Genomic DNA, 15804 nt, shown 5'->3' with positions numbered 1-15804 from the left:
AATAAATAGAGTGTGAAGTTGAATCTATATGAAAACAAATAGGTCACAGGAATACAAATGTGGTACCAGTTCTAAATCTGAATAGAGGCGATGAATACAACAGGCAGAAAGACATCAAAGAGGCAGTAGAGCTGTGCTGCTCTGATTTGATGAAGGCTTTAGCTAGCCTGCCCTATTAGCAACATGCTGTGTAGGAGCTGCCTTTTTCAGAGATGGTCGTTGTGCAGTCAATTGTGTTGGTAACTTGTGCTTATGTAGCGTGCTTCTATTAAAGGAACCTGGGGTACCCTTGGAAGGTAGCAAATTCCTTGGCAGATTGGGAAAGAGAGAGATGTGTGGGTGTTAGACTGGTTCTAGTGTTACACTATCACAACTATGGGCTGAATCTTTTCTTGAGGTCCCAGTGAAGGTATCAGTGGAAGATGGAGGTAGAGATGTGTCTGCTGGTTCTTGCCTATTTATCTTGCACACCTGAACAGCCAGAAACCTCTCTGAATGCAGAGGGGTTTTATGTATTTATGGTAATCTATATGCAGTACATTACTTGCCTCAACACGTGGAACTTGGACACTTCTCCCATTGTTCTCAGGAAAGACTTTTTTGGGGAAATCATTTTCCCTGTGGGCACTGTCCTCATCAAATGCAGTAGTAGTTGAGATAGAGAATGCTCTTAGGTTAAAGAAGCTGGAGAACAATCTGGGAGACTCTTGCCCAGTTCCCAGCTGTGCCCCATGTCTCCTGTCTGCCCTTGGGTAAATGCATTCCTTTCTCTGTGCTCTTGCTCCTTGTGTGCAAAGCAGAAATCATAATGCATCGTTAGCCTGTCCTGTTCAGTTAGATTAAAAACCCTTTGGAGCAGGCAGCATGTTCTACCGCATGTTTATGTAACATTTTGCATAATTTGATCTTGGCTAGCATCATCTAGGACACGTGGAGATACCTCATAAATAATACTAATAATATTTTAATATTGTTAATGCTTAGCACATTCGTAGCATTTAATCTCCCCCTAAAACAGCACTCAGCACTGTGACATAGCAGTGATTGAGCATGAGTCATGTTGGCTCCTTTCCCTGGCATGGTGCAATCTGTCAACTAGCCAGAAAGCTCAGGCCTTCAGTGAACATGTACTGGGTGTCAGGAACACCTGGATCTTACTTCTGCCCTGGCAGTAACTTACTGTGTCATTGCTGGGTGATGTTGTTTGTTTTGGGCTGTTTTTTTAAAGTGAACTCTGGTCATTGGCCATCTGACTTGAGATGGTGGGAGCCAGAGGTTCACAGAGCCTTTCTGTGTTAGAAATTAAAAGTATTACACACTCCTGTGAGAGAAAACCAGTCTCTGAGAAGCTCATGGATTGGAAAAGCCAAACTAGGGGACACTTTAAAAAAGCCCTGTTCCTCTTCTGCTTGCTTTCTAATCAGTAACAAAGGGGAAGGATTTATGTACCTTAAGAGGTAGATGTGGAATTTAGTGAAAGTTCACATGGTGTCTTGAAGGAAAGTACTTGATGATTTATATGATCTCATTTTCACTGACTGCTCTTTGTTGCAGAATGCAAGAGGAGAGATGGAAAAGAGACCAGATGTACTAGGAGAGTGCTGACACATCTGCTCACCCACCACAGGGTCTCTTTTCCTCCTCAGATGAGAAGCTTAAATACTGAGAATCTTTCCCATCCTTTGTCACACAGACACATCAGGACTTTCTTTTTCAGGAGTGCATCCATAGCCCACTTGTGTCCTCAAGGAGGTTCCAGCAGCTGCTGTGAGCCTGGTTGCTGGCTGAACCTCCTAGCTTCCAGTTATCTGCTGAGACAGATTGGCTCAGTCTTTTGCAGTCTTCTCTCCAGGCATGTGTCCTGCAGGACATTGGTGCCAAATCTTCCAGAATACCCTCTGGGAACCAGGGCTGAGTGGCCAGCTACAAACCTTCAGAAGAATTTAAAACCGTGAGAAGAAAAGGGTGCGTTCAAAATAAGGGGTGGTGACAACTTAAACTCTGAAAATTATGTTTTAATTACAGCCAATAATGAAACACACAACAGGAGCTCATAACCAGCTCTCTGTTACTGCCTTGCATTTTGCCTAGACTGTTTGCAATTTCTTCTGAGTGACCTTACCCGAGCACTCCCTACACTTCTGAATTAATCTTTATTTACTTTGCTGCAAAGCTTTGTCACCACGTCTTTTTTTTTTTCTGTACTGAAGCACTCGTCAGAAAAGCCTGCTAAGCTAAGCACCAAGCATAGGATTTAGTGATGCTCCAGCCACTGAAAACGTCACGCTGCTGGGAGAACAGAGAAGGGATAAGGCCACCCTGTTTTTCTTCCTGCCCCTCTAATCTAGGAGTTCTACTAGAGGCAGAGTCCCCTCTAAGATAATTTAGCCTTAGAAACTGGCTGTCTGGAGAAGCAAGGTGCTCACTTGCACATCCTTCACCAGGTGATGTGCTGGGGTACATGATATTGCCCTGAAACTTGCAGAGAGAAGAACCCCTGTGCAGGAGGGCATACACACCTTTTAGAACTGTCCTTAATCTGCCTTTTATATTTTTGTTGTAATCTTTACATTCCTGCAAGGCAGGATGACCTTTTATTTAAGGTGCACTGACTCCCTTCAGACATATTTGAGTTGTACCTGCCTCTAAGCTCAGCTTGAACTTGTGTGGCCTTTGACAGGGATAGGTGGGAAGCTGCAAAGAATGGAAGAAGTAGTCTTTAACATCTGAAACCTGCTATGGACTAGAAAGACAGCAATGCTGAACAAAGAAACCAGTGCAAGGAAAAGGAGCACAGTTATTGTTTGGTGGTGGGCTTTTTAGCCCTTTGGTGCTGGCAAAATCTCTTCTACCCTATTTCTTCTCCAGGGAAATGGCTTCTTATTCAAAGACTTCCATCCTTCCTTTGTATTTGCTGTAAAGTTCAGCACCCAGGACCCAAATCTCGCTGTCCCACACATGTCTGTGCCTCTAATCTGAGTGTGGTGACTCCCAGCTCAAGCTTGGGCAGTGACTTGGCAGCTGCAAAGCAGCACCTGCTTCAGGGGATTCACTGGAATATCCTCTTCATGCCCCACAGATGGGGGCCCATAAAAGCTAAAATCCACAACAAGAGGACAAACCCTCCATAAACAAACCTGACAACATTAGGAGCAGTAAGGGGGCATAAAAGTAAGGCTTTCCTTTTCTAAATTTCTCTTCCCTGCCCTCTGGAATCTGTCATTGCTTGTTCTTTCCTCTTCCTTCCTTGAAGTTGAGTCACACAAGCACTACTGTTATGGTTTATGTATGCTGTGTTTATTCAGTGGTTATGTCTAGTGGGACCACCCAAGAGGGACCTACTGTTCAAGCCTATCATGATATGAAGGTACAAGAAGGGACTGCAGCACTACCAAACATGTATCAGTTCAACAGGTGCTGAGGAACACTTACACAACTTTGGATGAAGCTGCTGGGTGATGGGGCAATGAAGCACAGAAGCAGAGGGAGGACTGGGAGATTTTTTTTTTCCCTTTTGGCTTGCAAAAGACAATTTTGATACCTTAGAAGGAAATTTCCACCCAGTAAGCTTGACTACAGTCAAATTAAATCTGATAAAAGGTGGTTCAGGCTCTGGTTAGAGAATGGTGACTCCACCAGTCTCACTGATCATGTTACTTCCTGGGGTTGTGGATGATGGGGCACTGTGTCAGAACATTCAGCTACAGTGGTAAAATTCAGATTTTGTCCTTCTGGAGCACATTACTAATTTAAATCACTTCTGGACAACAAATACCTTCCTGTTTTGGCTGCCAAGTTTAGCTCTTCACTGGAGCAGAGGTCTGACTGAATCCAAAATCAAAGACTGACTCTTCCAAGGTCCCTGCTTTGCCACTGGTGTCAATAAGGAGTTACTTGTGCTATGTGAATTTCATTAAACATTAAGAACTTTAAAAGTTGAACCCCAGTTTTTGGGGTTCAGGGGGTTTTCTCAGCTTCCTGAGGTCCTTCTTTGGTGTCTGTTACTCCTATGACTCCCTTTGCAGCAGGAAGCAACTGCCACTCTGACCAGGAGATTTTGGAGCAAAATTCTTTCACCTGTCATACAGCATAATAATTTTCCAAGCTGCAGTCCTATAGCCTCATGCTGTGACCTTGTTGAAGCTCCTAATGCAAAGCCAGGTCAAATTTTGGACAGCAATCTCCAAGGCAGAGCCAGAATGCTGCAGGAGGCACCATTTGGAAGTCAGCAGGAGGTGTGATTCCTCAAGTCAGTCTTGAACTGGTTCCACAGCATGGTGGAGTATTGCTTTCCTGGCAAGAAAGACAGGCAACCACAACCCCAGCCATCTGAGGATATTAAAAAGCTGTTTCTCCAGGAACAGTCATTATCTCTAATACCCTCCTTAACTTTAAACTTGGGTAATTACTTTCATCTGACCTAAAAAAGGTTCTCGGGTGGGCTTTTTCCTAGGTACAGTATTTTTTCATGCTTTCTGTAGTAAACAGCTTTGTAGGAATGCTGCACACTGTTAAACAGATGCTCTGTTGCACCCTGAAAGATAGATGCAGTTTGGAGGTGGGTCATTATCAGCTGAGAAGCTCTGGGGCTCAGCTGCTACAGGCAGGAGGTAATCATTAATAGCAGGGCTGTGCAGCAGCACTGATGATGATCCATGGTATTTGTGAGATATTTGAATAATTAGTGGTGGGATCTGCACACCTCTCCTAGAGAAAACACCAGGCTGCTTTACAAGACCAATGTGTATCCATGTAAATGGTGTGACAGGCAGCCAGAATTCTTGGTGTAACTCATGCTAGCTTTAGTTCCCAGTGAGTCCTGGTGGTGAAGGGTATCTTAAAGAAGCCCTGCTTTTCCCTGCAACCTCCTGTTTGGTTAGGGGCCCTACACCAGGTCAGACATCCTCGGTTATCTCCCTATTTTTGGTGTATCTGAAGACTTGTCTCATTGTATTAATACCTCTTTTTTTCTTCAGGTTCCTTCTTAGCCTCTTAATCTTCAGTGTGTGTTTTTTCCTGACAGAAATTTGGTTTTAGTGGACTTGAGAGTTTAATGGATGCATTTAGAAGATCTGAATAAATCATTATGGAAAGAATTTTAAGAAAGGAGAGATTTGCTTCGGTTTGTTTCTGTAATGAAAAAAGCAAACCTAAAAAATTTTTTCAAAAGCCATCTTCAATCCTTGCCACACTCTGTGAGGGGGAATATGATGTGGTGCTTGAGAAACAACTGACTTAAATTCAAATATAACTTAGGACCTAATGAAAACAGAGCTATGCAGCCAAAAGCCTGTGTGACCTACAGGACCCACTTTTTGAGCAGCCCTTGGAAGTAAGATCAGAGAGTCTGACCTATGGTGCTTTGGTTTTTTTGGTGTTATCTGACTTAACAAAGGAACAACTGAGTCTTTGTCTTTTGTAATGAATCTGTTCTTGATAGAATGTCCCTTCCAAAGGGCAGAAACATAGAAACATTGCCAAGCATTTAACATTTCTCTTCTGCAGTTTCTTGTCCTGCCTCCCAGTAACACCAACACAAGTTAAGTTTTCCCCAGTGCCTCTCAAATCAAGGCAACAGTTTCACTGTATTTTGCTGTACTGCAGTCCTTTTCTTGGCATCAGTGTTATTGAAGGCTTGAAGACCTTAGAAATCAAGGTTTATGTCAGGTGCTCCTCTTTCACCAGAAAATTGTATAAATGATGGAGTGATGAAAGCAAACATGTACAAGATTGCAGGACGTGGGAACACCCAGAGAATGTTGACCTTGAGTGCTTGCAAAAAAGCATTATAAATTGCCCTTGTGGCTTGGCCACCATGAAATCTGAATCCTGCAATTCTGGGTGTTGGCATTTGATTTCCAACAGAAACTCAGAACTCAAAACCAAGGTGTTCTATGTTGGATCAAAAAAAAACCCCAACCTCTTTTTGCTGTTGCTTTGAAATTTTTCTTTGCAGTAAAAAAGACATGGAAGAAATGTTTCAGTGTCTCCAGCAAAGTAGGATATTTTAAGTTTCTTGTTTTCAAAAATGTTTTGATCTATTTGAACCCAAACACATTTTGAGAGCTATTTTCCTTCATGTGAATACAGTGTTACATTCAGCTTCTTCTAGTGAGTTAGCTCAGCATACTGAGGCTGAAGAGAAAGAACCCTGCTCATTCTGCCAGGTTGTTTTGTAGGAAAAGACCAAACTCCCATGTATCAACACAGAAGGAAAAAACTACAAAAGCTGAGTGGTGATAAGAAAAAGTGGGAGGGAGCAAAGAGTGAAACTTGCCTGTGAAAACATTTTCAAAAGACAACAGCAATGAGAGAGAGAAAATGAGCATTTCTTTCCTTGGGGCTGTTGCTTTCTCTGACCTTTACAACAAATCCCTCCTTCCATTATAAATGGAATATTAACTGTCCTGCTCCAAGTACAGCGTCCTACTGGCTTCTTGCAGGACAGTCACTGGGGAGGAAAGTAGGGAAGGAACTCAGCTCTGTCCTTAGCTTGTTACAAAAGGAGGGAAAGAAAATGTAATCCCTGCAGACTGGAATGATGGGGTGAAGCCATTTAGCTGGTGGGAAGAGTGGGGGGAGCCCAAAGGGGAAGCAGAGAGGGCTGATCATGCAGATGTGATGCAGTGCCCTCAGCTGAGCCTGCCTGGCAGCAGGTCAGAGATGGGAAGCCACGAGGAGTTGTGTGAGGGGTGGCTGGTGTTTGGGATGCATTGCATGGGGCTCCATGTTTCCACTGAGCTGTTCTTCTCTCCATTTTGGGGCAGGAACAGGTTTTGCCAGGCTTTTCCACCTTGCAGCAAATGCTTTGTAGTCAGGCATTTCCTTGCACGTTAAACAGATCTGAGATATTCAGGACTTTAATTGTCACAAGGCACATGCTAGGAGTAGTTTGGAAATAGCAGGAAACAGTGAGAGATTGTCATTCTTTAAAAACTTATATATTTTCTGTGCTGTTAGGAGTGCCAGCCTCTGGGGAGCTACTTGTGCCTCTGCAGATGATGATGGAGAAAGAGGAGAGGGGACCCAAAAGTACTGTTTTATTTTGCTCTGTTGTGTTTTTGTCAGTGATAGAAAACTGAGGTTAAGGTCAATCCCAAGAACCTTAAGAGGTACTCAGCTTTTTAGATGCAAGGTATTTACAGCTCCAGCACAGCAGATATTTCTTCTGCTTTTTGTCATTCAGAAATTGAGCCCAAAAGCTTTGCCTGTCTCCCATCACCTGTTTCTAACATCATCTTCATTATGCACAGTTGTTTTATCAAGCACTACCACAAAACACATCCCAGAAACATCTGTGTATCTCTCACACTGTCCTGTGGCTTGTGGCTTTCAGTGCACCCCAGATGGTTTGGGGTGAATGATGGGTCTCTCCTGGCGTGTGCTGATGATGCACGTCCCTGTTGAACATATCCTCATCCCAGAGTTGCCCTGTCCATAGGAAGACAGGGTGGAAGGTCAGTAGATTCACAGTGGCTGTCTAACCAGGACCTGCTCAGGGTGTAGAAGGATGGGGTTGGCATCCAGCAGCAAAGAAAAGTCTTGCTGCCACAGCTATAGAACCAGGGCAAGTTTTTTAAGGTAAAATATACTTAATAAGTTATAGTGGATTGCTGTGAATGTTCTAGTACCTTCCCCTGAAGCACCTTGTGATGGCCCAGGAGAGAAGGTGGCAGAAATTGCATGGTTCTCCTTTTGGTTTTCCAAACCATTTGCAGGCTCCCAAAACCCACTGGGAATGAGGCTGTGGGAAGGGAGGGAAGCAGTGAAGAAGGGCTGGAGTGGGGCGGGGAGAACATGTGCATGGGTTTGCTTGTAATTAGGAGATTTAAACTTTGAAAGAAGTTAATTAATAATGAAACTTTCTGACTGAATGATGTAGATTATGAAGACTGGCTTTGTCAGCAGCTGCAATTAATTACAGGCTCAAGCACAGGGAAAAGGAGGGGGGTAAGGGATGTGGGAGAGGGGAGGCATTGCCGAAAGAAAGATGATAAACCTGGCTGCAGGCTGTTGCTGTGGTGACAAAAGGCAGTAGCTGTGGTTGACAATGGTGACACATTGAAGGCAGCAGATAGTCCTAATTACCCCCTCCACCGACCCAAGCAGGCAGCAACCCCTCCTGATTCGGGGTAGGAGATGCTCTGGTTTTCTCCTTGCACTTTTTTCCTTTCTGCTGCAGGTTTGATTGCTTTGCTTTGCCTTTGCAGTTTCCAGCTGCTCTGAAAGGAAAACTGTAGGGCAGTGGCTTTTTCTAATGTCACTGTAATATCCTGGGAATGGCCTGCAGTTCTGTAATATTCTTGGGAAGCCTGGAAAATGCTGGCAAACTTTGAGAACTGATAGCTAAAACACAGGGAGAAGAAATCATCTGCAACTGGCCACAGCACTTTGAGCAGGAAGATGATATGAGATTGCACATCTGACCTAAGTTTCAAGCTTTTTGGGAGAACTTGCCATGGTTTCTCAGGTGTTGTGCTTCAGGGTCTCACCTGCTGCAAGCACCCTGCCATGGTCTGCATGGCCTTGTGGGGAGCATGCACGGGCAGTGAGAGAAACATGGAAATGTGCTGCCCTGGCATTGCTGCTCCCAAAGACATGCATAGGAGTGTAGATCTGTGTTAGATAAAAGCTCCTGGCTTTCCTGAGTTTGGCTGTAGTTAGAGTAGGACTCTCTGCCTCCAGCTCTCTTGTGTCATGCAAAAAAAAAATAAAAATTTGCTTTTAAAACAATTTCTGCTTTTCATTTGTCATGCATTAGTTTAATCCAAGAATGTTTAAGGCTCTGGTTTTGTCCATGTATCTTCTGACCCCCTTCTGCCCAGGGAGAAGGACTTTTGCAAGCTCAGCCTGCTCTGAAACTGTTTTGGCCCCTTGAAGAATGTCATTCAGCACTGTTCCCTCTATCATGGCTTTGCTGGTGCTTCCTTTCCAGAAACTGTCAAAGCACCTGTTGTGAAATGGAAAGGCTGAGAGAGCTGGGGCTGCTGAGCCTGGAGGAGAGATGGTTTAGGGGGTTCTTATCCAAGTGTATCAATATCTGCCAGGAGGAGTAAAAGACACAGTCTGCTCAGTGATGCCCAGTTACAGGGCAAGAGGTAATGGTCACAGCTTGAAAAGTAGGATGTGTCCTGTTTAAACTTAAGAAAACACTTCTCTTCTGTGTAAATAGTCAAATGCTGGAGCAGGTTTCCCAGAGAGGTTCTGATGCCTCTGAACCTGAAGATATTAAAACTTCTGTGGATGCATCCCTGAGCAATCTGCTGTAGTTGGTGCTACTTTGAATAGGAAAGGTGGAGAAGGTGACCTCCAGAGGCCATACTATCATCAACCATTCTGTGGTTCTGTAATGGAATGGTGACACCAAACAGATTTGGAGGAGTCCAGAAAAGAACTGCAGTCTTATCTGAAAACCCTGTGTGAGCTAATGGAAACCTCTTAAATTGCTTTCCTGGGCATCAGATCTGATCATTAAAGAAATGTGCAAGAGAGAGGAAGGTGGCAAGTTGAAGTTGTGTTGCATAGACCCTGAGTGAAAATAGTTTGTGCCCTTTTGGTACATTCCTCCCAGGAAAGGGTTCTGGTTTTGAAGCCTGTTGAGGGTGGGCTTCATGTTCATTGCTTTGTAGAGCAGAAGGGATTAACTTTGTGAGGGATAGTGATAACAAATTGTTGAAATCCTCTTGGAGCATAATTGCAACAGTAGAACTAGTGCCCTGCTCCTGTCTGATTTTGCAAGTGAAGGTAGCTCACCACAAACCAGGTGGGGGAGAAGAGAGAGAATTAATAATCCTCTAGATCAGATTGTGTAGTTTAGTCATAAATCACTGTCAGAGAATAAGCATGGAAGAGTTGCTCAGAACAAACCACAGAAGCTGAATGTCTTTCAGAAGTGATCAGAGATACAGGCCACTCTTTCAGATTAAGGACTGAAAATGGATGCACTCAGTGGGTTGTATTTTAAGTAGATAATTTTGTGTCTCTTCTATTAAAAAAAGATAAAATTGTCTGACAGTGGAAACTGGGCATATGTGTTGTGAGGTGTGCAAATTGCCCAAGAATGTTTCTGCTGGAGGCTGGAGGTCTATTCACTCTACATCACTGCTTTGCAATGGGAACACTGGAAAGTACTGCACAAATACACCCACTTTTAGAGCTAAAATACTGTAAATGAGTTCTTGGATAAGCATATGTCAGGCTTTAGAACTCCTTCAGGCAGAGAGGGATGGTGAGAGGGGGCAGCTAGAGTGTGTAGAGTACAAAGGTCAAACAAATACACCATTTTTATCCACTTCTCTAACACATAAATGAAGTGGCACTTGATGAAATTATAAGACAACAAATTAATAATAAATAAGAGGGAACAGATTTTAATGTAAAGTATAATTAGCCAATGTAGCTCAGGGCTGCCAACTATTATCGAAGCAGATATTTTAGCAAGATTATCAACAAAGGATTCAAATGAATAAGCAAAGCATCTGCAGGGACAGCAGTGTAGCTGAGAAAACAATTATAAGGACTATCAATCCTCATGCTTTAGGGCATAAACAGATCACCAGCTGGGGTCAGAAACACAATTTTTCCTCATAGTTACTGAGTAACCCGGGCACGTTGTGGAGTTTTGTACAGCGTGGGTCACTGCTGGAAGAGTAACAACAGATTAGACAGACCAGGGGCACTTCTTCACCCACAGGTTTCTCTGAGAGGGGACTAGCCTTATTTTGTACCCCCTTCCCAGAAGGCAATAATCATGCAGAGATCAATTTGCCCATTTTGATTTAGATCCCTAGATCTTGGAGATCTGATACATTTGGGTATAGGCCACCTTATCTTCCATATATTTGGAAGATTCAGTGAACCAGTGAGGGAAGGGACCCAGCACATCAATAGGAAAGGAGCAAGCTTTGACTGTGGCACTGATTTGACTTGTGTAAGTACTTTAGGCCTTTTGTGCTACCTCTACTTTCCCTTTTACAAAAGAGTTTGGCTTAATTAAGGAATGGAGTAGTGATGAACTGAGTGCAGGGAATATGGGAATGTAATAAATCAGGTTTACCAGCTCTTCTTTCCCTTAATCTTCCTATTTTGTTACTTCAAGCCTAGGGCAAGTTTATCTTGGCCATGATGCTTTTGCAGAAGTTTTCCTTGACTCTTTCCCACCTGGTTCGAGTGTGTCAGCATGATGGTGATTTTGTTAAACTGTGTTACCCTGGGAATGTACCAGCCATGTGAGGATATGGACTGCCTTTCAGACAGGTGTAAAATCTTGCAGGTAAGCAGATTTCCTTCTTGTTGTGATGGTGCTTCAGTCCAAGTCACAGATTTTCATGCATGCTTTCCTTCAGCGTGTGGGCAATACCCTCCCAGAGAGGCTGGCAAGGCTGTCCCTGGCAGTGAGCTGTCCTGCTGTAAAATGGCAAGGGCTTACTTTGAGGAGGGGAATGGGACAAGAGAGACAATGAATGAGCTTGACTTGTGACTATGCAGTACTGAACACTTGCTAATTTTCCTGAACCCCACGTAAGCAGCAGTTTCCTGGCACAGACACTCATAAAATACATTGGTCAGGGTTAAGCCAGGAAGAAATAACTAAGATTACACAATCCAGGCAGGATAAATAGCAGCCTCCAATGCATTTGGTAGTCTGGTGATGTGCAAGACTATTACTGATTCAACAGATACTGTGGCATTCAGGATGCCCAAAGGGAGAGGAAATAAAAGGAATGCTTAGAAAGGCCATGAGTACATCCAGACTGTAAACACAGCAGCTGTGCTTGATGTTTCCCCAAAGAAAAGGCAACAGCAAAGGGTGTCATCCACCCTTGTGGTACTGTGCTAAGGCCTTTAGGTATCTGAAGCTGTTCTCTGTGATGGGTATGTGCTATCCAAGCATGGGGAAGGTGCATTATATCCTCAGCTGAGCCATTTGCAGCAGTGTGATGAGGTCCCTCCTGGGGGGATCTTGGAAAAGCAATGTTTTCCTGGCCAGGTTTAGATCTGCTGGTGCTGAACCAACACTGCTTTTCATGTCCATGTAAGGAGTCTCTGAGTCTGCATCAGTTACTTCACCTGTGGATAAAAAAAAACCAAACCTACAAAAGCCCTCACTGAACTTGAGAAATAAGAAGCTGTGATGTCAGGGCTACATGAGAGAAATTTTTCCAGCCCTGCCTCTATCTCATTTTCAGGTGCCCTGAAATTGGTATTTTTCTCATATTCTGTGTTTTAAAATCCAAGGCTGAGAATGCTTGTCAAATATGCTCTTGGGTTTCTGTTTGGCAGGTGTTTGATGATTTCATCTTCATCTTCTTTGCCATGGAAATGGTCCTGAAGATGGTGGCCCTGGGGATCTTTGGCAAGAAGTGTTACCTTGGAGATACCTGGAACCGCCTGGATTTCTTCATTGTCATGGCTGGGTAGGTTGATAATTTCTGGATTTGTTTACTTTGGGTTTACTAGAGTCTTGTATGGAACAGGAATGATGTAACTGAGGAGAAAGTTTCCACCTGGTGCTGTTCCAGTGCAGCTGCCAAGCTGGAACTGGGCATGCTGGGATTAGCAGCCACTGGAAGAAAGAGCAGACAAAGTAGCTTAACTCCTCGGTTGATGTGCAGCCATCTGTCCAGCACAACTTCAGCACAGGGTATTCATTTGTACCAGCTGAAGAGCTTGCCCAGAAACACTTCTGGGTTTCTGTGTTTTAAAATGTCTGGGTAGAAGACCTTTGTCAGAACCAAAACTAAAGCTAGCATTTCTGTTTCCAGCAGCAGTGTTTCAAGGGTAGGAATGTAGGTTTTTTATTCAGGGCTTTTTGTTTTTGCATTGCACCAGCATCACCCACAGCGCTATTGGGACAAGTTGACATTTGAGGGTTTTTTACAACAAAGTTGCTATGGTGAAGCTTTGATTTTCCCCTCTGCATGTATCAAGTGGAAAGTCTACCAGAATTTGCCTGTTAAATCACAGCAAAATGTCCATTTTTGATACCAGTGGGATGTGCTTTTTTCCCCAGAATTCTAATTTTCAATTAGAATGCCTTGTGAGATAATAAAAACAAATCAGAAATAAACATGTTATATTGCTCTTCTCACAGAAAAAAAAAAGTGAACATCTTTCCAGATAGAAGTCCTCAATTTTACTTTTCTTTAGCCAGGAATTACCAGCTCCACTGTTGCCTGGAAGTGTGTATTACTGACTGAGCTAGCAGTGAGTTTGAGCTCACTTTGCAGAATTTCCCCCCGTGGTGTGAAGTAGCACCATCTTTATATTTGCTTTTGACAGAGTTCTACAGCAAGACTTGAAAGTCATTCCCTCTGGAGGAGCAGATAATTGTTTGCTTCTGGGAGGAGCAGAGATTCTCAAACTCAGTGCAGCTGTAAAAATTTGAAGGCTGATTCTCAGCCAGGTTGAAAGGAGGACAGGCAGATGAAAGCTGTAGCCTTTTCTAAATTAACACAATATGTGTTAGATGAGAAGACCTTTCTTGTAGCTGAGCCTGCTGAGATTAACATCTGATTTAAAATGGCCTGACAAGAGGAGTACCAGCCGAAGCCCTTGAGACATGGTGCTGAGGAAAACCAGACCATTGTATGTTCTAACCTGAGCTCCTGGTGGCAAAATTGCTGGAGGCTGGATGCAGAGAAAGCAAGACCCTAATACAGCAGCTTTTGAGGAAGGAAAAGCTGGGTAGGTTCCAAAAGGGGACCTTGGAGCCTCTGTGCAGGTGATAATGCTGCAGTATGCTGGGAGAAAGACTCTGCTCCAGGTGGGAGCAGGAAAACCAATATATGAGGTAAAAAGGCTGGGAATTGGAGGGTCTTGCCCTGCCTGGGGTCCCTGAGAGCATGGTGTGTGAGTGGAGCATTCTGAAGAGATGGTGAAATCAGTGGGGCAATACTAACTGAAAGAGGGACAGCTCAAATACTTTGTGCAGAAAACAAACAAAATCCACACTACCTAGACAAGAAGAGAGCAAACTCCCTGACATATTTCCTTTTGTCACCATTGCTGGCAGGAATTTGAGGAGAGACAGAGTCTTTTGTGCATCTGATAGCAGTACCAGGAAAAAAAAATCTCATATCTGAACTTCTTTTAATGCCAAGGAGACTTCATATCAACCCCTTGGATATGAAATAATCTGTATGGAGGATTTTTTATTTCAGGTCCAAAACAGAAAGAAATTTTTTTTCCTGATTTCTATTCAATTGTCCTCATGAGGTGTCAGAATGAAATGATAGTAATCTCATTAGAATATCTGATCTCAAAGGACTTCTGCTAAAGAAAGATTTTTCCATTTAGTTGTATAGAACTAATGACTATATAATGTATTTCGAGTTATAAAAGCTTGTGGTTATTAATTCATTATTCTTTGAAATTCATTAAAATTTTCTGCACTGTTTAAATCAAATCCAAGGCTTTAACTTGTCCTTACATAGAGCAGGCTTTTGTTTAATTTCAAATGTAAGCCCAAACCTTTATCCTTATTGATTCCACACTGGGATCCTGCCTTCAGCTTACTGAAGCCATGTTGCCCAGACAGGGACACCTAGCATTAGGTCTTGCACATTTTCTCTGTGCCAGGGAGTTACATCCTGATCAGAAGGTAATCAGTTTTCCCTAAGAACCTTCTTCTTTTCATCATCCTGGATTCCTGATTTCTGTAAGGGAGGTCATAAACTTGGCTCCTAAGGAAGCATCCCTGATGTTGGGGTGCAATGCCCAGCTTAGAGTCCATGCAGCTTCTGTCAGTTTCAAGAATATGCACTGTACTTCTCCTCCCTTCTCCCTTTCCAAATAAACACCAGCAAGGCAGCAAAGAATAGACTGTAACATAGGAAAGTGGGGCCCATTCCGTGGGGCAGTCCTGGGCAGCTGAGCTGTCTCCATCTGGCTCGTGGCACGACAGCACATTTCATCAAAGAGCAGAATGACTATTTGCTGCTATGGTCCCAGACGGTGTTTTGGTTACATAAACCATGTATTCAGGCAATCATTTGTAGTTATTTCCTCACTTCCTTGGAAAGCCAGAAGCTATAGTTTTAGTTAGCTGAATTCCCTCATGTGCCCTTGCCCTGCTTGCCCCTGCAACCCAGCAGCTCAAGGAGGAAGGCTCCATTGTCACTAAAAATGTTCTGTTTCCATGGCAATAGGAGCTGACATCACCAGAACTTTCTCCCCTCTCGAACACTCCCTCCCCTAACCACCTTCGTGGCTTTTTTTCTGAAAGGGTTAGGAAAAAACCCCAAACCAACAGTTACAAGTTAATGCTCTCCCTCATTGTTCCCCTCAGAGCTCCAAAAATCATATGAAGCAATTTGGTTTGAAGAAACAGCCAGGGCTGCAGATTCAGCTTGTTGATGCTCCCATTCCCAACTGCTTGCTGGTGACAGGAGGTTGCAAGTTCCCAGACGTTTTGAGCAGACTGTGCTCGTCACCACCAGCTGTCCTGGTGGGAGTCCCTCTTCCCTTCCATTTGTGATTAGGTCTCCTCTGTCGTCACTTGTTTCCCACAGTGATGGGTGTGTTTGGAGAGCTTGAACTGAGGTGACTTCAGAGGGCAGCTTCCTCAAGTTGAGAGCCTATGATGGTTTGAAAATTGAGATAATGAGAAAGCTAATCAGATTGGAAATGTCAGCCAGAGTCTGTATGTGTGTGAATTTAGGGGAAGAGTCACTTGTTTCTGGGCTCATACTCATCAGCTTTTTAAGCCAGGCAGTTCTCTAGCAATACAAGAGTGAAAGATTTCCCCTGCTCACTCTGTTCTGTGAAACAGAAGCACTCACGTGTGGTTGGAGATGCCACTGT

General features: G+C 43.6%; 1 protein-coding gene across 1 annotated transcript in view; it reads left to right on the top strand.

Annotated features, from left to right (window-relative positions):
• The first annotated feature begins 11138 nt into the window (after positions 1-11138).
• The window catches only part of CACNA1I (calcium voltage-gated channel subunit alpha1 I), an 84163-nt gene continuing 79497 nt past the window's right edge, over positions 11139-15804 (top strand). The window contains exons 1-2 of the mRNA XM_079303515.1: positions 11139-11272; positions 12283-12416. Of these exons, the coding sequence (XP_079159641.1) occupies positions 11180-11272; positions 12283-12416 (227 nt within the window). The 5' untranslated portion in view covers positions 11139-11179. The remainder of the gene's footprint in view (positions 11273-12282; positions 12417-15804) is intronic.

Source organism: Erithacus rubecula (genome assembly GCF_903797595.1).
Source record: "Erithacus rubecula genome assembly, chromosome: 4".
Taxonomy (NCBI): Eukaryota; Metazoa; Chordata; class Aves; order Passeriformes; family Muscicapidae; genus Erithacus; species Erithacus rubecula.
Note: the sequence above shows the minus strand (reverse complement) of the source record. Positions and strands in the feature narration are given on the sequence as shown.